This window comes from Leptinotarsa decemlineata, unplaced genomic scaffold, assembly GCF_025532065.1.
Source record: "Leptinotarsa decemlineata unplaced genomic scaffold, Ldec_3_MD MMD2_tig00004307_RagTag_RagTag, whole genome shotgun sequence".
Lineage (NCBI taxonomy): Eukaryota > Metazoa > Arthropoda > Insecta > Coleoptera > Chrysomelidae > Leptinotarsa > Leptinotarsa decemlineata.
Genome location: NW_027412606.1, coordinates 9,740,848 through 9,768,458, shown reverse-complemented (window position 1 = coordinate 9,768,458; position 27,611 = coordinate 9,740,848). Strand labels below are relative to the sequence as shown.

Genomic DNA, 27,611 nt, shown 5'->3' with positions numbered 1-27,611 from the left:
CCACCGGATAATCGGAACATTTTTTCGAGATAGAATACAATTTAGTCTTGGATATAGCCATGTCTTCAAGTGTAGACTTGAACTTCTGAATGAATGCATGAAAAGAAGACTAACGGGATAAGATCAGTTGATCTAGTGGCCTATTTTACTGTCCTCCTCTTCCTATCCATCATCTGAGAAGGATCTATTTGCAAAAGCACTCACAGATTTAGCGAAATGTGGCGGTATTCAGTTTCGTTGAATTACATTCTGCGGAATGAAGTATTGATTATTTGACTCAACAATAAACTGTTGAGTCGAATCAAAAATTATTGTATTTTGTGAGAAAACGAGATATAATTGTCAAATTTTCTAATAGGTCTACTTTATTTTGGTGCAATCTTGTACAATATGCCGTAAGTTTTTGTATTTTTGTTCTATTCTGTTCACAGTAAAATGAGGAATTGGTTTACGATCTGAATGTGTTTCATAGAATGTACTGCGTGCCTCTCATTGAGTCCGCATCATATCGCCAACACTAATCATCATTGATGATTCTCTTCATTTCAAAGTAATAGAAAATTGAACTTTTACGTCTTCCAACGTTTTAGGAATTGTTGACTGTCATTCGTTTTAGTAAAATTTCTCAATCACCAACACGAGTGGTTGACATTTTCAGAAGTACAGAGACAAATGTTCTTCGTATTTTGGTGAAAAAAGATACTTCAATAAAATAGAATACAAGTTATGGGATATTTTGAATATTATTTTTTTTTTTCAAATGGGGATCTATTAGATTTGAAAGGGTTATATTTTTAGGAGTGATTAATTTTTTGGGAAAGAAAGTTTTTGGCTTTCTACTACTCCATCTGATACAAAAAAATGGATGAGAGAATCTTCCAAAGAAATAGAAAATTGAACTTTTACGTCTTCCAACGTTTTAGGAATTGTTGACTGTCATTCGTTTTAGTAAAATTTCTCAATCACCAACACGAGTGGTTGACATTTTCAGAAGTACAGAGACATTTGTTCCTGTTTCGTTTCTTATATGTTCCAATTATTTGGCTACAATAGATTCACTTGGGAAATTACAAATGTTTGCTGATGACACCACATCAATTTACAATGGAAATAGTTTATAAGAATTCAAAATTGATATTTCAAGAGGCCTTGCTCAAATATATTCAAGGCTTCACTGCCATACATTTTTTTGTATCAGATGGAGTAGTAGAAAGCCAAAAACTTTCTTTCCCAAAAAAGGGATCTATTACTTACTTTCTTCGAACTAGAAATCGTCCTATGCCGATTTCAATTTATCAGGATTGAAAAAATACAATGTCATTACTTCGTATATATCAAATCACATCTTTTCAGGATGTTCCCCTCTTTGAGGGTATCTACAACGATTTGTTTCCTGGAGTTGAACTACCATCTTTCGAGCGAGCTGAACTGATAGAGTGCCTCATTGCAGAAATAAAGAAAAGGAACTTACAACCGACACCATGGTTTGTTATGAAGTGCATGCAGATATACGAAATGATTCTAGTCAGACATGGTTTGATGATAGTTGGGAAACCTATGGGAGGAAAAACTTCTGCGTATCAAGTAAACAACTATTTTGAATGCACAGCAATATGTCCGTATTGGCGACATAATTTGTTATATGTGTTATATGTGGGGTACCGCAATGATCAACATTTGTTCCTGTTTCGTTTCTTATATGTTCCAATTATTTGGCTAGAATAGATTCATTTGGGAAATTACAAATGTTTGCTGATGACACCACATCAATTTTCAATGGAAATAGTTTATAAGAATTCAAAATTGATTTTCAGATTGATTTAAAAGATCCAATCAAATTCAATAATGAAAATATCGAATTATCTCCTAGTGCCAGATTTCATGGTTTCATTTCAGATATTAATAATAATAGTTTTTATTGATAGGTAAGAAAATAAATTCAGTGTTTGAAATACAATATATACAATCTACCCAGGTACCTATCAAAAGGCAAAATTCAACTTCTGATCTTGTCACGAATGACTTATTCAGAAGTTGCTCTGCCATTCAACCTCGATGAAAATGTATCGTGGAGACCACATTGAAACGATAACAAAAAAATAGCTCCCATAATTGTAATTTTATTCAAAATAAGAAATGTTGTACCCCTAAAATACCTTGAATTGATTTATTTTTCATTAGTATATTCCAAAATTCAATATCTAATATCAGTATGGGCAGCAAATTTCTTAATGAAACCAATTAAAAAACTTCAGAATAAAATTATAAGGTGTATATTCGAGTTGAACCACAAGAAGCCTACAGTCAACTTGTATAAACAAAAAAAAACTATGAGATTTGTCATCCCAATCCGATTTATCATTGAGATATCAAGTTTCACAATGACCTGCTGAATGCCTAAAAAATTATCAAACAAAACATCAATTCGAAAAAATATTTACTGTTCGTTTACATATAATCATCTGATATATATGTATATATACATATATATATATATATATATATATATATATATATATATATATATATATATATATATATATATATATATATATATATAGATATTATTGAGTGTGTATGATATAAATCAAAAGGAGGAAATTCGTGGACATGACACTCAAGAAATATGGAGGCAAACCGCGGACACGTGTTTCTGGCTATTGGCCTCATCAGCGCGGTGCAGCCAATTGCAAAGGTGTACAACAACTGGTTACCAAAAATGGAAAAAAAAAAACATCACATATGCACGGTGTCACCAACAGGAGCCAACCGCACATTTGTGGTTTCAATTAGAAGACCCAGCATTCCCAGGCATCATCTAACATCACCACGTAGGCAGCTATAGCTACCTACGTGACTTCCGGGTCCAGGATATAGATACAGAGATATAGATATTATTGAGTGTGTATGATATAAATCAAAAGGAGGAAATTCGTGGACATGACACTCAAGAAATATGGAGGCAAACCGCGGACACGTGTTTCTGGCTATTGGCCTCATCAGCGCGGTGCAGCCAATTGCAAAGGTGGACAACAACTGGTTACCAAAAATGGAAAAAAAAACATCACATATGCACGGTGTCACCAACAGGAGCCAACCGCACATTTGTGGTTTCAATTAGAAGACTCAGCATTCCCAGGCATCATCTAACATCACCACGTAGGCAGCTATAGCTACCTGCGTGACTTCCGGGTCCAGGATACAGAGATATAGATATTATTGAGTGTGTATGATATAAATCAAAAGGAGGAAATTCGTGAACATGACACTCAAGAAATATGGAGGCAAACCGCGGACACGTGTTTCTGGCTATTGGCCTCATCAGCGCGGTGCAGCCAATTGCAAAGGTGGACAACAACTGGTTACCAAAAATGGAAAAAAAAAACATCACATATGCACGGTGTCACCAACAGGAGCCAACCGCACATTTGTGGTTTCAATTAGAAGACCCAGCATTCCCAGGCATCATCTAACATCACCACGTAGGCAGCTATAGCTACCTGCGTGACTTCCGGGTCCAGGATATAGATACAGAGATATAGATATTATTGAGTGTGTATGATATAAATCAAAAGGAGGAAATTCGTGGACATGACACTCAAGAAATATGGAGGCAAACCGCGGACACGTGTTTCTGGCTATTGGCCTCATCAGCGCGGTGCAGCCAATTGCAAAGGTGGACAACAACTGGTTACCAAAAATGGAAAAAAAAAACATCACATATGCACGGTGTCACCAACAGGAGCCAACCGCACATTTGTGGTTTCAATTAGAAGACTCAGCATTCCCAGGCATCATCTAACATCACCACGTAGGCAGCTATAGCTACCTGCGTGACTTCCGGGTCCAGGATACAGAGATATAGATATTATTGAGTGTGTATGATATAAATCAAAAGGAGGAAATTCGTGGACATGACACTCAAGAAATATGGAGGCCAATAGCCAGAAACACGTGTCCGCGGTTTGCCTCCATATTTCTTGAGTGTCATGTCCATGAATTTCCTCCTTTTGATTTATATATATATATATATATATATATATATATATATATATATATATATATATATATACAGTATAATGGATTAATGGGGTCTCTTAGTCAAAAAATCCGAACTCTGCTTTACTTTGCCAAGCTTTCGCTTCTAATGGGAAGCTTCTTCAGGGTCTATAGTTTATTGAGTTGTAGATTTTTTTGTCAATGAATAACATTACAGATCATACTTACAGTAAAACTTAGTGAAAAACAATAAAAACATTATTATCATTATGTTTTTGGTGTAGTTCCAGTAAGTAACTGTTACTGTTTTTCAGTGTTTGGGAGAAGGATTAGGAAGTCTTGCCAGTCGCAAAGAATCTAAACTAATAGAACACCAAGTAATATACAAGGTGATCAACCCCAAAGCAATAACTATGGGTCAGCTTTACGGACAGTTTGACCCTGCTTCTCATGAATGGTCAGACGGGGTTCTTGCCACAACTTTCAGAGATTTTGCAAACAGTTATACGCCAGATAGGAAATGGATTATATTTGATGGTCCGGTGGACGCCGTTTGGATAGAAAACATGAATACTGTATTGGATGACAATAAGAAACTGTGTCTCATGTCTGGAGAAATAATTCAGGTGATTCAATAATTGATAATAATCCTCAACAGCTGTCATTGAAATTGACCATTATATAATCAGAATATTCATTGTACAAATATTATTAGTTGATAAACTTTATGGCCAAATAACTGGATGGCGATGGGGTTAATTCATAGATGGTGCTAGCGTAGTTGAAAACCATGTAGGGAAATAGAATATAGAAGATTAGTGGGGGATGAGTGGAAGGTGAATTTAAAAAAGATGTAGACACTTGACACATCATTTGCCATACAAACCGTACTTTCGCAGTGTTGCCAACAATGTTAGTTTTGCAGTACACGTATCATAATTTGACTTGGTCTATTACGTACCATGGTAAAATGCAACGGTACTGTGATTGTACCACATAACTTCATCGTGGTTTATTTTTTTCAATCAACTTCAATGAAATATTGCCAAAAATTGCAGAACTGATGAGTGTTATGTTCATAGTGGTAAAACTGACAACTATGGTACACTACAATCACAATAGGAACGTCCAGGAGCAGCGCTGCGCTGTATTAGGCGGAAACCGCTATTCAAATTGTTTTAATTTCATTTCGCAGCTGGGTTTAGCAATTATCGTCTACCACATTCTGCCCCATTTGGGTTTGGGAAAAAGATTTTCGCTTTCTACTTCTCTGTCTTCATACAAAAAAATGTGGGAATCTTCTAAAAAGGGATGAAGGAAATCAATTTGATTCGAAAATTTTCACAAAGATGTGTAGACAGACCATGCAAAGAAGTAACCCTTAGATACAAACTGGAAGAAAAAGCACCCTCGAAACAACTACTTCCATATGAATATTGATTTACAAGAAAGAAACTATACTAGTCTTTCTCGAAGTGGGCGATAACGCCGACTTGTGGGCGCTGGAGGCCTATAGGGGGGCAGTAAAAGGCACAGCGAAGATTAGGGGGGGTTGAAGCGGTTTAGTGGGGCGATGGCTAATTAAAAAATGTTTTTTTTGCTTTCAACACAAACTTAAACGCTCCTTCATGATTAACGTGCGTTTTATTGTGTAACGCCATCTAGGGGACTAGACAGTAACTATTTCCTGTCCGATAGTTGTCAAACTGAAAAATAGATGGCGGTAAGCTTCAGTGCAAAACAAGAAGTTACTAGTCTCCATTCTCGAAAATACTAGGCCCTCCCGCTGTCTCATATAAAAGCGCGCGCGCCATCTAGCCAGTAATATCATTCGACGATTTTACGAAAACAGGTGAATTCAGTTGGTGACTAACTAGGTAAATTGTTGTACATGCGGTGGTGAATACTGTGAGTGGTGTCATTAGCAAGTTTTTAATACTCGATTCTTCACTTCGGCATTTTTGAAGATTATGTCGAAAGCAAAAAAGAAGAAACGGAAGTATAGCGCGGAATATATGAAATATGGATTTATTAAAAATCCCACAAATCCGTCTTCGCTGATGTGCCTTCTTTGTCAAAAAACATTTCCGAATGAAGCGATGAAACCCTCAAGGCTACAAAATCATTTGAATAAAATGCATTCAGATAAAAAAGATAGAAGTGTGACTTATTTTCAAGAACTGTAAAAGAAACACTCAGCTCAGCTAACTCTGTCAAAACTTTTTTCAGCAAGACGACGACGGAATCCGAGCTTCCTACAGTATCTCCTTGCTAAGTGCTCAAACAGGTAAACCTCACACTATTGGAGGGGATTTAATTTTACCGGCAATAATAATAATAACTACTGTGCTCCATAAACCAGCGGCAGATATTATCCAAAAAATTCCTTCGAGAAATAGTTCCGTGCAAAGACGAATTGATGAGATGGCTGAACACATTGAAGAGTCATTGTACAATCATCTGAAGACTTCTAAATTCTCAATTCAGTTAGATGAGTCCACTTTACCAACCAATGAAGCATTGTTGTTGTGTTTATTAAAAATGAGAAAATATATCAAGAACTACTATTTGCCAGAAATGTAGAGACGGATACAAAAGGAGAAACCATATAGGATATACTGGAAAAATTTTGTGATGAGAAAGAAATTCCACTGAAGAATATTATATCAGCTGCTACGGATGGCGCTCCGGCTGTGACAGGACGTCACAAAGGCTTCATAGCGTATATAAAAAATTAAATTTCAGATGTGTTCGCTGTACATTGCGTCATTCGTAAGCAACATTTGATGGCGAAAAAAATGAGTGAGCGCCTCTCTTAATCACTACAATATATTATCAATGCAGTCAATAAAATCCGAAACAGCTCTTCAAATGACAGATTATTTAATTACCTTTGTGTTGATAATGATGGAGATTTCAACCGATTGCTATTTCACAAAGAAGTGTGTTGCTTATCAAGAGGTAACTGTCTGACTCGATTTTACAATCTATTTGACTCTGTAATAGAGTTCTTGGAGAACAAAGACAAATAATTGCCCGACAACCTCATCGCTTCAAAGAATGATATTGCGTACTTGACAGACCTGTATGAATTATTTAATGATGTCAATCTCCAACTTCAAGGTGACGACTTGAATTTGATTAAAACAAAAGATGTCATTGCTGCTTGTGTAGCCAAATTGCTCTCATACAAGAATAATATCGGCAGACGGGAGTTTCGCAATTTCTCTAATTTGTCAGCAGTATCCTTCAACAACGACGACTTGCTTGTTTACTGCCAACTTTTGGAGAACCTCCATAGTGATTTCGCAGTACGATTCCAGTACATTCCAAAATTGGAAATACCGGACTGGGTGTTGGATTCTTCTTCAAATGTCAACACAGCAGGATCACCCCAGCTGGAAGAAGAACTCATAGAACTGATAACAAACGAGGAAATAAAAATAAAATTCGAGAATGGATCCAAGAATTTTGGCTACAAAAGCCAATCCCGAAATTGTTCTTTGGATTGTGGTCCATCGTTCAACGATTTTTCCCATCATCGTATTTGTGTGAACGTGGATTTAGTGCTGTGGCAAAGTTGCTAACTAAAAAGAGAAATCGGTTGGAGATTACCGAACGCGGTGACTTACGGCTGTTTTTGAGTAAATTCGAATTTGATATTAACATATTTGGTAAAAATCATCAAATTCATCCTTCACATTAGATTTGTTTTGAAATTTAAATTGAAATGTTTGTTTCAATAACATGAATGAAAGTTTTCCTAATATTACAAAATGGTACTTTACATCACCCTCATCAGAAAGTCTTGTTTTCAATGAAACATATAATTTATTTATTGAAATAATGACTGTAAATATGATCCTTAAGATGTAGTGAAGTGAAAAAAATTGGCTGCGCTAGAAAATAATTAATTCTCGAAGTGGGCGGTAGACAAAATAAGTTCGAGAACCCCTGAACTATACAAATAAACATGTTTTCCTATTCAGTTCGTACTCCAAATATCCGTAATGGAATTGCATGAAATTATTCACAGGATTACTACACAATATAGAATATGAAAGAAGTAAAATTTCACTGACATGGAACATTTTCATTCTCAATGGCGGACATCGTGGTACGTAGGAATAATAACTCCTGGTGATCGATCTTCTGCTAAAATCTCTGTCAAAGTTGAAGGTAATTTCCATGTCTGTCATACAGTCTTCCCAGATTGTTTCCCGGAGTTTTTGATACGATGAAATCAAGATGCGAGGCATAGAGTTCCAAAGGATAATTATGTAGATAGTTAATGCCGATGATATGACATATTACATTTCTCAACATAGTAACTAATTTTTTTCAAAGAACAAAACACAAACTCCGCAGGAAAATCCTCAAGGTGCTTTCATAGCGGTGCCTGTGCGAATGTTGCGATTCACATTGGATTTGAATCGCTGGAGATCAAATCCATTGGAAAAACTTTCTCGGGAAGGTTATCCCACATAATCGCAGATCTCCAGATGAAAGAGTTCTTGTACATTTATCTTCTTGGAGGAAACCGATGCCTGGGTTTCTTGTGGCATTGAATTGGACCTGGTTATTTTCACCTCAATTCGAAATCACTTGTAGATCCTCATTGAGATGTGAAGATGTGCCTCCTTAGCCGATGTCCTGGAATCCAAATGAAATGATGAAACAAGTGTGCGGTCTTCAGCAAAGCAATATATTTGATTCTTGTGTTTTTCCAATAAGTCGTTGATATTCTATAAAAAGAGGGTGGGATACAGTATGGATCCCTGGGTAACACCAGCGTTGATGGTGAAAGTATTCGAGAGATATCTACCGACAGCCACTTACAGGGAACATTCTTTCAGGAAGGTGGAGAGCCATACATAAAAATGATCCGATAATCCATCGCATCGAAGTTTGGTCAGCAAACCCTCATGCCACACACGGTCAAAAGCCTAAGAAATATCAAGTGCAATAGCTCTTGATTTTCCATGTTTCTTGATTGCGTCATTCCAAATATGGGTGCCATACAATAGGTTGCTTGTTGATTTTTGTTTCCGAAGGCGATATTGATGATCGCTCAAGATGCTGAAGCCTTCCAAATATTTGAGGATATGGTATGGTTTGACCACCGTCAAATTCCCGGTACGAAAATAACGTACTTGCATGTTTTTTTGGACTCTGAGGTTCTACTATGAATTAACTGTCTCCGCATATTTCTCAATCTCATGTTTTTTCCCTATAGACTCAGGAGGCTTGCATGCGAGAAATACGAAATTGCCTTTCAATCTTTGGGAGGACTTCCAAAGTCCCCTTACAGTGTTGCAAGTTGATTGGTATTACCCATTTCGCGAGTCAGAGGAGTCGTACAAAAAGTCTTCCTCACATTCATGGAATCATATCAATAGCTGTAAGGCTAAATACTCTGAGAGATCGCGTGGTGTCGCTGGGTTCATTTTCAAGTCCATATTTCATATGAACATTGTGTTTAACACCTTCCATTCAATCTTTATAACAAAGTGAAATTGGCCAGATTGCACTTTTTCTGAGGGGATCAAACCAGTTACGAGAAGTAACGTTCATGGCCAGTATCAACTCACAGTACGATATAATTCCAATGAACTTTCAATACTAACGAACAATCAGACCGTGAACATTCAAGTTTGGGATGTCTTCATAACAAAATGCTACTAAATATGATCCTAATAGTATCAAAATTCAGAATCTATTTTGTGAAAGGTTAGTACTAATAAAAATAAGGATCTGGAGTATTTTTGAGGTTTCTGGCGAAACATACGATGAACTTGTATTACATTTTTGACAGTGCAAACAGCGTTGGGACCTGTACAGCAGTAGATACAGATTGAACTTTCCGCGTTTATGTTTCCTTCTGGGAATCTTCTTCATCAACATCGAAGAGCTTGTCTAATCCAACTATCTATTCTTCATTGATGGTTGGATTGGGGGCTGTGGACATAGAAGTCGTTCGAATTAAACTCGAATGACTTTCATGCTACTTTTTACTCTTTTTGATAACAACCTCACTTAGTATTGGAAAAGTAATACCTTGAATCGTGCATGAAAATCCATAGACAGAGTCAGTTCTCAAGGTGTTTCAATTACAAATGAACAGCGTATACTATTTACTGAAAACGTTTCGATCAATTTTAGATGTCGCCTCAGATGAACCTTATATTCGAACCCGCTGATTTGGAACAAGCGTCTCCGGCTACAGTTTCAAGGTGTGGAATGATATACATGGAACCAGCTTTACTCGGATGGAAACCATTCATGGATTCTTATATGGCTACATTGGAGAAATTTTTACTAGTAGAACAATTAGAACTGTTGGTAGAGTGCATAGAGTGGCTTGTACCTCCTTGCTTGGATCATATCAACAATGAGTGTAAGAAGTTCGTCACAACTTCGGATATTCATCTTTTCTACGTGAGTATATCATCCCACAGAGTCACAATAAATTTTGGGGGTTGCAGTGGAGGGTGCAATAGATCCACCCACTTTGGGTGGTTTGAAAAGTTTCCGACCTGACATAGATACAAAACAGTTTTCAGCGGCGTTCATGCTTGTTCATGAAGTTGATTGCCTCTTCATTTGACGGAAATCTCTTTCCTTCGAGCGCATTTTTTTGATGAGGGAATAAAAAGAAGTCGCTTGGGGCTAGGTCTGGTGAGTAAGATGGATGGTCAAGCAGTTCAAACCGAAATTCGTGGATTTTCGCCATGGCAACCGCTGAGGTGTGAGACGGTGCGTTGTCTTGGTGAAAGAAAATTTTCTTTCTGCAAGTCTGGCCGTTTTTCCGCAAGTTCTGCCTTGTCAAGTAATGATGATTTTTCTTTTTTGAAGATAATGGATTGAAATATTTCCATGACTTGTTACGGGTTATGTTAGTTCCAGGGGTTATAACTGTGAAAATAAAAAAAAGGATATAGTTTTTTATTTCTACTCACTGAACTTTATTATTCAACTTCTACTTTTTACAAAATATGTATATTCAGAGCAGGTATAAGTAGATATTTCCATGCCTTAAACAGAAAGCTCTATTAACTACCAATGTTATAACCATTTTTTGTTCAATACTCACCAAAGACGAATCCAGCGAGGTCGATGGTACGGGTCGGATTCATTGTCAGGTATGTTGATCTGCTTTTGAGTAGATAGCCAAAATAATGACCGTTTTCTAATTGTTGTCATCATTTTGTGAATTCATAACAAAATAACATAAACTCACTTCCGCTTGTCATCTGAAGGTTTATTAGAACTACCAGGTGACTTCATTATAAATATCAGGGTTCCCAACCTAAAATATAAAGAACGACACTAATGAAAAAAATTGGAAACAAGCGGGTTTTTTGTTGAATATAAAAAAAAGGCTAGTTGAGAAGAATGATCGTTTTTTTGGTGTTCTAGAAGGATTGGAACGACGTGTGTCCCTTGTTTGCAGATTTTTTTTGACACTCTTGTAATTATTGTGGAATAGTTAGTCAAAGGAAGGTCCTCTGACTATTTCAAGAAGATTTGTTCCCGAATTACACAATTTTGCTGAATTCACATTGGATAATTACTACTCAAGGCCACCCATCATCGATGTAGATGTTTCCAGCCTTGGCATGTATTACATTCAAATTTAGGTGAACCTGGTCAAACTTTTCATGTTTTTTTAGGGCCATATTCTACTCGCTATTTTTCGTTACGTGGGCTTATCAACTACCCTACTTTACGTAAGTTTGCCTTTACGTAACAGTTCAGTTCAGCTTGATTTTACTTATCATTGAAGATGAAGGTCGAATATCTTGTTGAAGATAGCCCGGGGTGATATTTGGGATGCTTAGTTCGAACGCCTAGGCCTACGCTTCAACGCTATCACTCTCGACAAAACAACATTCCCCTACGAAGCTGTACCCAGGGTGGAAAACATCTTGTTTACATATCTATGGGAAAACACAATAGCCATCACAAGTGACCTGTATCGTTATTCATACAGTACTTGGCTGAAACTAAATCAAGTTTTTTTTTCTGCCTCATATGTCTTGTCCTTTTATTATATACTTAATTTTGTGAACTTTTGGTATCGATACCTTAAGGGGCTTCTTACTTGGTATAACGATATTGGTTACTCCTGGCTATTTGTTTGAATAACGTTGAAATAGAGAGCTAGAGCTCGATTCACTTTGATGTCCTATTTCCACCCCGAAATATAACCGTAGTGTAGTTTTTCTCGTTGGCAATTATACAGCTCCCTACAATCACTCATCATAGTGTTTGAATCTCAATCTACCCACTCCATGAGAGGTTTTCTTCGAGTAGTCATCTACCTTAGATCCTCTATTGCATAATTTCGAAAAATTGAAAGTGTAATGGATGATCTGGAAATAGTAAAATAGTAAGAGTAACAGACTATCCCAAAAAACAGTCGCCATCACTTTCTCAGACAAAAATAGTTTTTGCATTTTTGGAGTCGATTTCCTCTTTGCAGTCCACTGTTTGGACAGTATTTTTGTTTCGGGCGTATAATGGTGTATCCAAGTTTCATCTACAGTAATTAATCGGCTCCCAAACTTGGATTTACTGCGCCAAAACTGCATCAACAGAGCTTTGAAAATGTTCGTTCGAACACTTTTTGGTCTGACGTGAGCAAACGCGGCATGCCTAAATGTTAATTCAATATGCGACAACCACATTCTCTTGACATGTTCATAACCTGTGCTATGTCTCTCACTTCAATTCGGCAGTCGTTTAGCACCATTTGGTGAACTTTGGTGATATTTTTGTCGGTAGGTGCAGTTTTTTGAGGTCCTGAAAGTTCATCGTCTCCCAAGCTCTTATGGCCACGTTTGAATTCAGTTGCTCAAAATTTCACTATTGTAAATGATGGTGCAGAATCCCCATACACATAATCCAAGTCATCTTTGATTTGCGTGGGCGTATTGCCTTTCAAAAACAAATATTCAATGACAGCTCGATACTCGATTTTGTCAATTTTCATAAAATACTTACATCAATTCACCCAAACGACTGTTACATAACAACTAGGCGTCTAAAATGGCTAAAACTTTGATGAGTAACTGTCAACAGATGAACAACGAAATTCACTAGATTTTATTGACGAGTACTGCCATCTTCATGTTGCGGTCGGAAACTTATCGGACTCACTTGTATCACCAAAAGATCTGAAAAATATTTACTCAAGGGATAAATTCGTATAAAATTGTTAATTTGAAACAAAACAGATCGCAACTCATATTAAATTTTTAGTTTTTCTGAATTCAGTTCAAGTTCGTATCTGTATCTGTATCTGTATCTGTAGAGTAGGGAGGGTGAGTGAAGGCCCAAAACACTTAGGCCACATGTGACCCATTGCACATCCATCCGAAGAGTTGTCCTCCTGGGTCATCGTCCATCCTGTCCTTTCCAGGAAGGTGGACAGGTCACTGGAAAACATCTCCTTTATATCGGCAAGTGTAGGCCAAGACTCGCCGAACACACACTTTCTTATTGATGATAACTCCAAACACTCGCACAGGACATGCCTGACAATTTCATGTTCCTGTTTACACATTTTGCATAGAGGTGTGTTCACTAGCTCCATATTGTGGAGGTGTTTCCTAAGTAGACAGTGGTCAGTCAGAAATTCTACTGTTAAGCGTAGATTTTTCCTAATCATCGCACAGTTATTTCTTCGGCCCCAGCTGCCCAGGGTAATCCTGGCAAGATTGCATCCTTTGATTTCATCCCATCTCTTTAGGGGTTAATCATGTGTGTGACGTTTGACTAGTTCCGCAATTGTCGAAGTCATCAGGCTGTAGGTGTCACTGGGTCCTAAAATTCTTAGTCCAGCCGCTTTCTTGGCTGAAGAGTCGGCAATGCGATTACCTTTACTCCTGTCGTGCCCTTCAATTCACCTCAGGATAATATTATTATCTACCGAGGCTATCAGTACAGTTCAAGTTCTACTCAAATAAAAATCATCTTCATTTTTCAAATCAGAATTCGATTAAAATATATCCACAAGCATCCATCAATACTAAAAATCGAGTCTCAATGGTAGGTATAACTGGATAGTTATCAAATATGATATGAAACGTGGAATTCAAATTTGTAGAATAGCAAAAGCCTGGTTAAACCTTGTATTATTATTTTTCCATTCTGAAGCTATAGTCAGTTGAGTTGAAAATCTGGAAAATTAAAAAAAATACGTTTCTGATTTGAAAAATTGAATTTTTGAGAAAACTCACCAATAATTTTGTTTCAGTCTTTTACTCGTTTATTCACATGTCTACTACGAGATGAGAATCAAGTGAGCACGGTGTGGCTGCAATGCGTCTTTCTCTTCTGCTTAGCCTGGGGCTTGGGATCTACTTTAACACAAGACGGTCAAAAGTCTTTCGATGTTTTCTTTAGAAAAATCCTTAACGGAGAAAATAAAAATTTTCCGAAACCAAAGTCTTTCAAGCTGGCGAAAAATCAATTATTTCCCGATAGATCTATAGTATTCGACTGGATTTACGATAAGAAAAATAACGGCACCTGGATCACTTGGTCTGACACTATGGAGAAGGTTCAACAAATACCAGTAAATGCAAAAGTAAGATATATATCATACTAATATGCATAATTCTGCAGTAATTCTGAAAATGTCATCGTGATTATCGAATATTTATGTGATTCAAAGTTGATTCTAATTGAAGCTGGATATTTTTTCAGGCTAGTGAACTGATAATCCAAACAAATGGATCTGCATGTCAGAGGTATTTTCTGCAAACGTGCCTCAATAATAATATACCGCTTCTTTATGTCGGTCCTACTGGAACCGGTAAAACGGCGGTAGTACTAGATCATATGCTGAACTTGCCTAAAGAGAAGTTTCTGCCAAACGTCATCAATTTTAGTGCCAGAACAACTTCAATGATGGTAAGATTGTTGATGATCACAATAAATTATATTTCAAACATAACCAATATTTTGGAGAAAATGAATATTTTGAGTTTGATATTCAGCTGTCATAAGTGAAAGATAATAAGTTGTATTATCCCAAGAGACTCTTAAGGTATATTGAAAATGTAATTTAATGCATAACATAAACTGAATAAGACATATACTATACATTCTTGGAAAAAGAAAAGTTATCATTGATTGGTTATACCAAAAATTTCAAACCGTGTTCCCAATACCTGTTTCCGAAAACTTTGAACAAAAATGTTTCCAAATATTTTTGTTATAAGCATTCATTTATATTTTCCCAATTTTGAGAAAGTGGATTGTGTGAAAAATACATTTTGGAAAATTTCGGAAAATTTTATTTAAAAAAGTTGTTCAGCATTAAAAAAAATCTAGATTTGAAGTCATGGCCATATAAGTGGAGTTTAATTGTTTCACCCATTTTCTTCAAACGGGGACTACGAAAAAAATTGCTAAAACGATAAATAGACAGCATTCTGTATTTAACGGTTCATTTTGAAAGTCTGTAATATTACGAATCACACAACTATGGTGTTAACCACGGTCAATTTTTTTGAATAGTAAAATAATTTTCAAAGTTTTTGGTGCAAAGTTATTTCATTTTTTGTTAACACTGAAAATTACTCAAAATTATACAGCATTGTAACAAGAACTCAATATTCAATATTAAATCACAAAAATTCAAAATAAAGTAGGTATTTCAGAACCATTTCATTGATTTTCTGGAGATTTTCTTATCCAAAATATTTCTCCAAAATAATCTCCAGAAAATCAATGAGATTGTTCCAAAATGACTATTTTATTTTATTCTCTTGTGATATTATTGAATATTAAGTTCTTGTTACAATACTTTATAATTTTGAGTGATTTTCGGTGTTAACAAAAATTAAAAATAACTTTGAACTGAAAACTTTGGAAATTATTTTACTCTATAAAAAATTGACAGTACTTAACACCATAGTTATATAATTTGTAATACTGCGGGCTTTTAAAATGAACTGTCGTATACAGGATGCTGTCTATTTATCGTTTTACCAATTTTTTTCGTAGTCCCCATTCAAAAAAAATGGATAAAAAAATAAAACTTCACTTAGATATCCATGACTTCAAGTGTAGATGAATTTTTTGATGATGAACAACTTTTATGAATAACATTTTCCGAGATTTTTCAAAATAAGAGTACTTTACTCTTATCTCAAAATCAAATATTTGAAGACTCCTCGTATATTACGTATGTTTCACTGTATTTCGTTGGTGCATGTTTAGTTTTAGAGAATGCACAAACTTTTATCAAGAATGACTTTTTGTCGAAAAACCCTTAATAAATAAGTTTCCCATATGGTGCATACTTTGGGGATGACTCTGTATAAACATTGAATTACACGAAAGAAAAATTTTTTTCGGAAAGAATACTTTCAAATGAGCACTCCCTTAAACAGAAAACACTTTTTTCTACTCGATTTGTAATGCAAACATTCTTTATGAAATTAAATCAGATATCATTTACAGGGTTTCTACACCATGTACTAAATCAAAATAAAAATTTCACCTACATGGAACACTGTCATGCTCACTGGTAGCCATCGATGTTTCGTCGTAAGATACTTGCCTTATGGCTCTTCAGTAACAATCTGGATAACATAAGAAAAAGCAAACATTTCGTTCATAAATTACGATTTGTTATGTCACGGAATAAGTTTGATCTACTTATGTGATCGATGACATCGTAATGACATTCATTCACCTATTTGTTGAATCACAACCAAAAGAAGTGATTAATTTAGTATATAGTGTAGAAATCCTGTGAATGATATCTGATTTAATTCCATAACGAATGTTTGGAATACGAACTGAGTAGAAAAAAGTGTTTTGTGTATAATTCAGTGTTCATATAAAAGTATTTGTTTCGAAAGAATTTTTCTTTCGTGTAATTCAGTATTTATATGAAAGTAGCTATTTCAGGAAGGCTTTTTCTTGCAGATTTGTTTCTGAAAGTTACTTCTATGCATGATCTTTTGAAATTGATTACTCCCTTCCTTTCTTCGGAAGATTCCCACATTTTTTTGTGTCTAGATGGAGTAGTAAAAACCCAAAAACTTTATTTCCCAAAAATTAGTCACTCCTAAATATAACCCTTTCAAATTATTCAAACAAAACATTCTCTTGTGGAAGACTCACATAAGCTGATAATGAACCAATGTCGATGAAAGCAATTTTCAGACTTTATTTCTTGTTCTAATATGATAGATTCATTTGAACGCTATTCACTAGTCCTGGCATTATATATATATTTCAGACTCAAGAAATGGTGATGTCAAAACTAGATAAGAGGAGGCGAGGAGTATTTGGCCCTTCAATGGGTAAAAAATGTGTTCTTTTCGTGGATGATGTTGGTATGCCCCAAAAAGAGGTTTGGGGGGCTCAACCTCCTGTAGAACTATTGCGGCAGTGGATTGATCATGGTCATTGGTTCGAAAAAGACACCTCCATGTTACAGTTAGTTGACATTGTGAGTATATTCGAATGTGAAAAAAAAATTAGTTATCAATCCCCAGAAACAATAGTGTCTACAACAATAATAAAATTCAAATTAAATAAATTATTAAATTGATAGATGTAGCCGTTACTACGTGGTAGGAAATCATAATGAAGAGAAGAGAATTGAAACTTTCTATGTTTTTTCCACCTTTATTTGTAACTATCGTAACTGCAGTTTCGTCCTATAGGGACATTTTCAAACTTATACATTGAACCAACAAAATTATTTGAATACTAACTGATCAATAAAGTGTACAGCACATAGTATAGAAAACTGAATTATAATAATCGTCAAAAATAAATAATGTAATATGGGAATCAAAATTCCAATAAGAGAAAGAAAGCAAAAATATTTTAAATTCTGTTTTTTTTATTAGTTTTTAATTTCTTTGAGATATTAATATATACTTTTACGTCCGAATTTTCCAAATTTTAACGAAATGATTCAACAAGTAGTGGTTTGGTTTGTCTTGTATTATGATCTATTAGTCAATCTGTCTATTCTCGAACTCGAAATGACTCTGAATGTGTATCTGAAAAGAGAACAGTTGTGGTTTTTATTCGAATATCAATCCTGATGAAATTGGACATGTTTGAGTAATTTTTTATAGAGAAGGTTTTTAGCCTATCAATTTTTCTGTAACTCGCCACTAGATGGCGCTGTAGACAATTTTTTAAAATTACTGTTCAATAACGCTGCGCATGCCTGAGTTCGTTGATCCTGATTCTGTCAAAACATTGGAACGGCAGCGATACAGCAACATAGTACTAATTAGTACTACAACTATCAAATTCTACGCCGGCAAAGCCGCGGGCAACTAGTATATTTTATTTCCAACTCATTTTCTATATTTTCTCCATCGATATTTTTTTCTATAACAATAACAACAACAATAACAATTTAGTTTTTCACCATCCAAATTCAAACCATTATCTTGTACACATCTATAAGTAATATCTAGCTTTCTATTTACAGTTTTTATATATTCATCAGAAAAAATAAATAGGAATGTCATCAGCAAATAATTTAATTTTACGAATTTGATGTCAAATTATCTAGAAGAAAGATTTGTTCACTCTCAACTCACCTACACTGGCTGGTACCACGAAGGGCGTTGGAATATATACGACAGGTGTCAGTGCAGGATTTCTCACTGAAGTTATTCCTGCGATACGCCTACAGCATAAGCTGAAATCGCTTTTAAATTTTTGGCACAGGGCACACTTGCGGACCGGTTTCGGGCTATTAGGCCACTCGTCGGTGCAAGGTAGTGTCATTATACGATGAATAGGACGATTGGGATATGTGATTGGACAGTATCATTAAATTTGCCGAATTTTTTCTTGAAAGTTGGACAATTTCCAAACCATTTTCATTGTTTTTGTGCCAACATAATTGCTTCTTATATTTTCTAGATGTTTGTTGGTGCAATGGGCGTACCTGGCGGTGGTAGAAATGAAATAACCGATAGATTTTTGAGGCACATGCAGATCATTGGACTGGACTCTTTTGATGATAATACATTGAATAAAATATTTGTCACCATTCTCGATTGGCATTTCGCTAAAGGATTCGCAGAAAATATTTCGAGACTCTCGAAGGTGAGATAACCGATTGATCAAATGTTCAAGTATATAATTAGGTATAGAATTCATCGATTTCTCAAACTCAGTTGATTTTAAAATTTGGTAGGGGAGGGTGGGGCACATTCGTACACTTTTTTTCCAAGTGGATTTATTAAGCTGTTTATAACATATGGGGCTCTCAGCTGCACTAGAAGATAGCTACAAATCTTGGCAACAAATTATTCAGTTGGATTCGATAACAAATTATCATTTCTGGGAGGAATAATGATATTTTGGAAGTAGTGCATTCGTTCAATTGTGCCCCACCATGTGTCTGGAGAAAATTTATATTTAACCATAACTTTCCTAAAACTTTTGAAAAACATTTCAACATTGGATTTGTTGAAGCCAGATGTACGTGCAATGCTAATGTTTTCTGGTTTTCTATTCGACAATTCTTGTTGGCGTTTCATGAAGGACCGCATCCATTTAATTCCAGCAATCTGGTTGTCATTCCAAACAAGTGAATATTTTTTGGATAACATTTTGGCAAATTGGAATGCTAAGGATCTCGTATGTAGATATGTCAGTCCAAAGTTCATTGATGATGCCTTAAGTAGATACTCTTTTAACTTTGTTTCTTCTGCGAAGGAGAAAACTTGTTGAGATGCATATTTTGAGCTTAAGCTCATATCTACTTCTGAATATTCATTACTGTCATTGCCTGAGTCTGACTTATTTGCAGACTTCGCTTTTCTTAGGTGAAAATGCAGGGTTGATTTCTTTATATTATACATTGCAGCTGCATCTCTAATTTTTTTTCATGCGTGATGACCTCATTTATTGCTTTACGCAAATTTTCCGTGGAAATGTTGGCTCTGTCTGTTTTGCGTTTATAATTCCGCACCATACTAGAAAATAAATTAATGACAAGGACGATACAACGTAGGCGTAACTATAAAGTCGTACTCAATGTTTATATTCAGATAAAAATATGGTCCAATATAAATATCCTTATTGAATGAAAGTTCACAATATTCATCGAATCTGAATTGATTTTTGCCAATCAGTTCATTGTGATGAAAATGTGGCATTTCTGGACTAGTCCAAATCTACCCCATTATATATTCATCCGATGATATCACAAACACGTTGACGATAGAAGTACGTTTTCTTAGGTTATGTTGATTGCAATAGAATAATATTTGATATAAACCTAAAACATCTTATCAGAAAGATATAAAATTATTATTTTGATCTTATGAACAAAAGGTGTATATACTTACATTTGAGGTACAAAATATTCAGTTGATTATTTGACACAGTAAAATGCAATATTTTTCAGATAAAGACATTGACGCTGAAACTACATGCACTAATGTTACCATAAAAGTGCACAGTTGTTCTCATGGTGCTACAGGGGCGGGAAATTTGTATTGTCCATATGTGCCCCACTCTACCCTCTATTCTAGAAAATTGATGCAGTTTTTCAATTATAAATTATGTTTTCAAATATATATACATTCTCTCATTCATGTTTCTTAGGAACACAATATGGAAAATGAAAATTTCATCTGATACTTTCAAAAACTATCAGAACAAATATTCACATATTATTCTGAATAATCAAAGAAATAAATGCAGTTGAATTTATTACTGTCACCTTTAAACGCTGTTGATAATTCTTCGATGTGGTGTTGGAAATCAAGTTTTATTCGACAAAAGTCAATCTTTTTATATACATTCAGGTTTGCTTCTAACTTTGTCATTTCATCTTTTTTTTCTAGTTTTGTATTGGAGCAACGATAGAAGTATATAAGGAAGCCACTCTCAATTTTCTACCCACCCCGTCGAAATCTCATTACACTTTTTCTCTGAGAGACTTTGCGCGGGTAATCAATGGCCTTTTACTGACACCACCTGCCAAACTGGATGATCCAGACAAATTTATCCGACTTTGGATCCATGAAACTTACAGAGTATTTCACGATAGACTTATTGATGAAAATGACAGGTTAGTAGTTTTATTATGACATTTACCATATATGGAAACGAACGATTCAGCATGAAAGAGTTATTAGAATGAAGTGATAATTTCCACAAGATCATAATTTTTTTTCAAGAAACGAATGATACAAAATTATCCTTCTCCTGTTTACTAGCATTCAGCTCGATATTCAACCAATGTTTTCCCATATTCCAGAGTACACAATTCTCTATAATTAATTAAATTTTCTTTCTACCTTCTTCTCCCGAAAGAATGATCCACTCACAAGATAGTCTGAGGCTGCTTGACATTTGAATCTTTTTTATTTTATAGCACCGATAGAAGTGGAGTTATAGGGATGATGGATGCCTTTTCATACTCATATTTCACTATTGAAAAAATTTGCACTGAATAAATTAGGTGTTATCTACTAGATATTTATGGAATGGGAGTGTTTTTTGAAGATAGGGTTTGGTTACCATTTTATATTCATTATTCAAACAAAATATGTCAAAGTTATCAACATATGAGTATACAATTTCACAAAAAATATTGACAGTCGCGTTTTCAAAATATTTCATAAAATGATATTTTTTTGAATAGAACACTATATTTCATTATGAATTTCAATTTGTAATAACATTGTCAACAACTAAGCTCATATCACCTTCCTTCCTAAAGTTTTTTCGCTTGTACAAAATATATCTTTGTTTTGGCAAATACAGAGCTCTAAAATATCCAGTAAATATTCAAAAATACCGCCTTTCTGTTGAACATATATTTGGTCTTTACTCTTGATACAACGTGTTACTTTCAAGATAATTCGGCCATCAATTCTATTAATTATGGTTTCAATATAATGTTTCGAATCATCTACATTATTATGTTTCATTTTGTACACCTCAGTTTACAGAAATTCACAAAAATAAAAATCTAGAGGTGTCATGTCTGGTGAACGAGGAGGCGGCTACTTAACGGGATCATTTGTTGTAATCCATCTGTTTCCTAAACAGTCTCTCAAATTATTTTTATGCCACTGAAATTATGTGGTCGTGCTCCATCCTGCTGAGTATAGATCATCTGACGAGCTTACAGATTCAGATCATCGAAAAAAATTTCCAACCCTCTTTTTAATGAAATATTGTGAGGTAGCATCAATAATATTCCGGAGAGGTGCATTATGACATGTTCAAGGTTGCCCCAGTCCTCTCATGCAGACCTACGACTTTGTAGGTACGTGTCGCAGATGCCCAACGGAAAAACAACAACTAACCCAACTAATGCCGGTTGGTCGATACGACCAACCGGCGGAAAAACAACAACTTACCCAGCTAATGCAGCGCAGATACTTGAAGTAAAACCATCAGCCACCTGTGCAAAGTCTTCGATCTGGAAGATGAAGTGGTGTCATTACCAAACTGTTTAAATCTGTTTAAATCTGTTTAAAATCTGTTTTTCCGTTAACCAGCCGTCGCACCCCTACGAACGACAACCCTCAGAAGTCGAAACTTGTGCGAGCTAAGGATTAACGATGTCTTACCTTTTAACGTGTGATTCCTAACACTTGTAACATTTGTAATTCACCAAATAAATGTTCTGTAGCCAATGAATTGAAATATGTAAGAAAAAAAAACCAGGTCCAAGTATGAATCCTTGCGGTACCCGATATATTATATATTTTTCTGAACTAATCATGTCGCCAATATAGACATTTATTAAAAATTTTGAAACCCATATTCTTCATAAAATATGGGCAGGCTCAAAGTTGCTTATTTGATTATCAGCAAAGAAGTAAAAACCAATATCACTTCAATAAGGAATTCAGAAGTCTATAATAAAATTTTCCAACACAGACAAATTCAAGATAACAATAAAGAACTATTTGTTCCATTAATTTACATGAACATATTTGTTTGTTTTTTGTTATTAATCAGACGAATTCTAAAATAGCTCCCTTCAAAGTTATATATATTTATGTATGAATGTTTCTTGTATAAATTGTTTTCTGTATAAACCGCAGTAGTTTTTGGGAAAAAATTAATGAATAAATTTAAAAATGATTCTGGAGAACCTATTCTGTTCAATCTTGATGATGAAGGCTGTAGGTATAGTTGGACTGAAGAGATGTACTCACGATTTACTTTAGCGCTCTCACCTGAATACATATATAAAAAAACTGTGGAAATGACATGAAATTCAGAATGTTATTAAAAAATCTTCTTCAAGAAAGAGACGAAAAAATAAAATTGTTAAAGTTATTATTTCTTATGAATGAACATTTTTCTACTTTTCTTTTGTTATTTGATTTTTTATTGTTTTTCTTGCTGTTGATACAATTATATTGATTTCATGTGAATAATATAAATGCTGTTAAGTGCTATGACTGTTCAAGCAATGAAGAAAATACTTATTAACGAGTGTAGTGTTATATTAGGTTTATGTTATGTTATATTCATTATATGTGTTATTTTCCGTAATATATATTTATCTACCAAGTGAACTATTAGAACATCTGAGCTAACAGTAGCTAACAGAAGTTTTATAGATGCTTTTTTAAACATAGAGTCTAACATTTCTTCATATAATATTTTTAAACATTTTATTGCTCTCCACTTGATCAACTTTCATCCTATATAGTAAGTAGTTTTCACTATTTCACTAAATGTCTCTGACTAGAAGACAACACATTTACGTTGTGAGTGTCTCAAAATTCAGTTAATTTTTATCTCATTCTTAATCTAATGATATGTAATTCATTTCTCAACGACCCTGCTCATCTTCTCTTTATGTTCTCTACACACAAATGAATGTCTTCTCCGATCAAATAATGAATCGGTATTCTTCTTTTATTAGTTATGATTGACTCCGTTTCCTGAAGCAACACAATTCATTTCCAGATTGTTCTTTCGAAAAATGGAATGTTGGAAATCATAGCCTCCCTTACCCTTCACAAGGTTTCATTTGTCATTAACGATATACTTTTTAAAATTCACCGCTTACTTTGTGTATACATCTGTTTCCAAATTAATTATAAAACTAAATTCTGAAACCATGCTTCTACTTTTCAGAAATCTATTATTTGGAATTGTGAAAAAAGCGTGTTACCAGAACTATAGACAACATATGGAAAAAGTGTGTGCAGATCTTATTCCAGAAGGAGAATCTATCAATCCGCAGCATATAAGGAACTTATTTTTCGGCAACTATATTCTTCCAGATGCAGAACCAAAAATTTACGATGAGGTATGGTCGATTCAATTTTATTCAGATCAGGAAGTTCTTTTTTTGAGACGAAGGTTACCTATAATTATCAATCAAAAAGTTATTTTGTCACGAATATATATATATATATATATATATATATATATATATATATATATATATATATATATATATATATATATATATATAAAATAAATAGATAAGTACTTTTTGATCATTCCTATATTGATTTCAATTTAAGAGCCACCGGTAGACAGTTGTTTCAGCCTATTGGGCATCGTCAGTACCGGGCAGGTGGTTCTCGATTGAAGACAAAATGAGAAAAACTGAAAAAGTACTTGATGAAAATAGCTGCGTAAACGCAAGCGAAACATAAGTGGAACCACCTATTGGTGTGACACCCAAGTCAACTTGCCAAGTTCTGAAACCATTAGGAAAACTTCAGAATAAATCTATCATCAAATAATAATAATAATAATAATAATAATAATAATCGACTTTATTATTTTCAAAAAATATGTAAAAAAACAAGATTGGGGAAATACACCAACAGAAAATTTTTGAAAATGAAGGGCGAAGTTCAGTTCAGTTCCTGAATAAATTCAACAACTGAACTGTTCTTCCACTCCACCCAAAAAAATACTCTACTTATCAAATAACATATTAACAACCAACTGAACATAATAATTATAATCCGAAGAAATCATTGAAACTGAATTCAGTTCATAAATTGTCAGTTTATATCTTCATTCAACCCAATATTGTACGAAACTTCAGATGGTGATTTGTGGTCGATTTAAAAGAACTTTTACAATTACCATTTTTGGGCCGACGAAAATCTCCATGTTATTAGAGAAAATCATTTTCAGTAACAATTTTCGTTGAACGTCTGGGTAGGAATGATTGGTAGCTACCTAATTGGCTCATTTTTTCTACCAGCAAGATTAGCCGGTGAATCCTAAACGGACTTTTTGCGAGATCATTTATCAATTTTGTTACTTGTAGGATGTTCTTGAGAGAGGCAATATGTGGTTTATGCACAAACGAGCACCAGTTCATTTTAGTGTTCTTGTTCGTCAGCATTTCGACATCACCTACCGTAATCGCTGGATTGGACTTACAGAACAAAACAAAATTGGCCAGCTTGCAGTCCTGATAGGAATCCTCTAGATTTCTATTTATGGGATTATCTGAAGTTTCTTGTTCATAAAACTCCTGTTCTAGATGTGAATGACTTGAAGAATCGAATAATTGACAATTGCAATGTCATAATGAGTACTACAGGAATTTTTGAATGTGTCAGACAATCATTGACAAATCGATTGCAATAGTGTATTTTATCGGAAGATGGACATTTTGTTCATTTACTTCAATGTCGAAATCGTTCATTATTCACTTATGGTTTTTATTTTATGTTGTCCGTGGATAGTTTCTAGAAATGATTTTCTTCTCGAGAACGAAGCTCGATATGAAGAAAACACAGGCAACGAAAAAGTTGTATTTTCAATTGCTCAATCTAAAAACAAAGAAAAAACCACAAGTAAAGTCAGTAGCGTCCTTTTTTCTATCAATATTGTTGACTGGGGTGCCCACTGAGACGCCGCTGGACCTGATAATTTCAAATTGGTTATAACTAAATGAGCGCCTCATTACTTCAAATGACTAGAAAACTTCAATTAAATCAATTTAAGCATATTTATGATATTTTATGAATCATATATCATTCAATTGTTGCTACACAATGTAATATATGGAATAGGTGAAATTTCACTTACATGGAACATTATCATCCTCAATTATGATATTTCGAATTAGCACCAAAGTGGATAGATACCATTATAAGATGAAGCACTTGATTCATCCATGAAGTAACGAATTTGTGTAACGAATGAGTCGAATATACTCATGTTATCGATAATAATGATAATAATAAATAATAATAATGATAATAATAATAAGAATGTTTATTCATGGAACCCGTTCAGCAAAAAGCTCATACAAAAGCCGCAGAGATCACCCCACTTCTGCGGAAGCACAACAATCAGCCAATGCATGGGGTCTTCTTCAATAACATTGAAGATATTGGCTTATCAAAGCACGCTTTTCTCAGGTAGAGTGGGCTGAAGTCGGAAATTGAGGGGTTCATCATGGCTTGCCAGGATAGTGTCTTCAACACTTTAGTCTACCGCAGTCGCGTGATGGGTATAAAAGTTTCTGACACGAGGTGCAGGACCTGCCGCGAGGCGTCCGAGACCAAATGCACTTACTATCAGCATGTTCAGCATATGCGGTCTCGGCCCACCCTCAAGCTCATACCAGACGAGTATCGTTCGAAAAGAGAAAGAAAACCGGATGAAATATCGAGATTTTCGCTTCGAACTCCGCAGACTCTAGTCAGAACACGCTATCAAAATGGTTGTTCTGATCATTGGAGTCCTTGGTGGAATGATGCCCTTTCTACTGTCGAATCTTAAAATCGTACCGGCCTGCCGCACTAAGGCAGAAGTTTCAGGCCGGACAGATGCAGACGGCTGTCATTCTTAGCTCACTGCGCTTGCTCAGGGCACATGATTTTCGGACCCAATGATCACTTACGGTGTGGAGAGTGGTCGTTGTTTTTTCCGAATTATCGAATGTTTACCATTGAGGATGATAGTGGTGAAATTTCATCTCTTTTATACGAGTATACTATTTTGTGTAGCAATCCTGTGAATGATATCTGATTCAATTCCATTACGAATGATTGGAAAACGAACTGTTCATATGAAAGAAGTTTCGAAGTGTTTGTTTACATGAAAGTAGTTTCGAGGGGAATTTTTCTTCCAGTTTATGTCTTAAGTTACTTCTTTGCATGAATTAGAAATCACTGTGGAGATTTTATTATGAAATTAATTACTTTCATAGATGTAGGTAATATGTAATAAATTCATTTTGAATAATTGACTTACGACACAAGTGGTGAAATTTTTGAATTATATGTATTGTTTATCATCTGGAATTCCTGGAATTGCGAATGATCAACTAAAACTGATTTATTGTCAATTGAAGATTACAGATATGGAAGATTTAATAGAGAAGATGGATTATTATCTATCTGAATTCAATGTTATCTCCAAATCTCCTATGAATTTGGTCATGTTCAAATTTGCTATAGAACATGTATCTAGAGTGTCGAGGATACTCATGCAACCCAGTGGTAACGTCTTGTTGGTGGGAATAGGAGGTTCTGGGCGGCACAGTTCTGCTAAGTTAGCAGGGTTCATGGCTGAGAGCAACCTGTTTGAGGTAAATGAAAATATGTTCCATGTTTTAAATCAAAGAGTGAAAATGC

The 27,611-nt window shown here is 34.9% G+C and overlaps 1 protein-coding gene across 1 annotated transcript in view; it reads left to right on the top strand.

The window, feature by feature from the left end:
• Dnah3 (dynein heavy chain 3, axonemal) overlaps nt 1–27,611 on the top strand; it is a 184,373-nt gene that overhangs the window by 85,844 nt on the left and 70,918 nt on the right. Inside the window, exons 25-34 of the mRNA XM_074178952.1 lie at nt 1,354–1,584; nt 4,314–4,625; nt 10,162–10,437; nt 14,261–14,593; nt 14,713–14,919; nt 17,264–17,476; nt 18,922–19,107; nt 20,859–21,085; nt 24,127–24,301; nt 27,329–27,565. Of these exons, the coding sequence (XP_074035053.1) occupies nt 1,354–1,584; nt 4,314–4,625; nt 10,162–10,437; nt 14,261–14,593; nt 14,713–14,919; nt 17,264–17,476; nt 18,922–19,107; nt 20,859–21,085; nt 24,127–24,301; nt 27,329–27,565 (2,397 nt within the window). The remainder of the gene's footprint in view (nt 1–1,353; nt 1,585–4,313; nt 4,626–10,161; nt 10,438–14,260; nt 14,594–14,712; nt 14,920–17,263; nt 17,477–18,921; nt 19,108–20,858; nt 21,086–24,126; nt 24,302–27,328; nt 27,566–27,611) is intronic.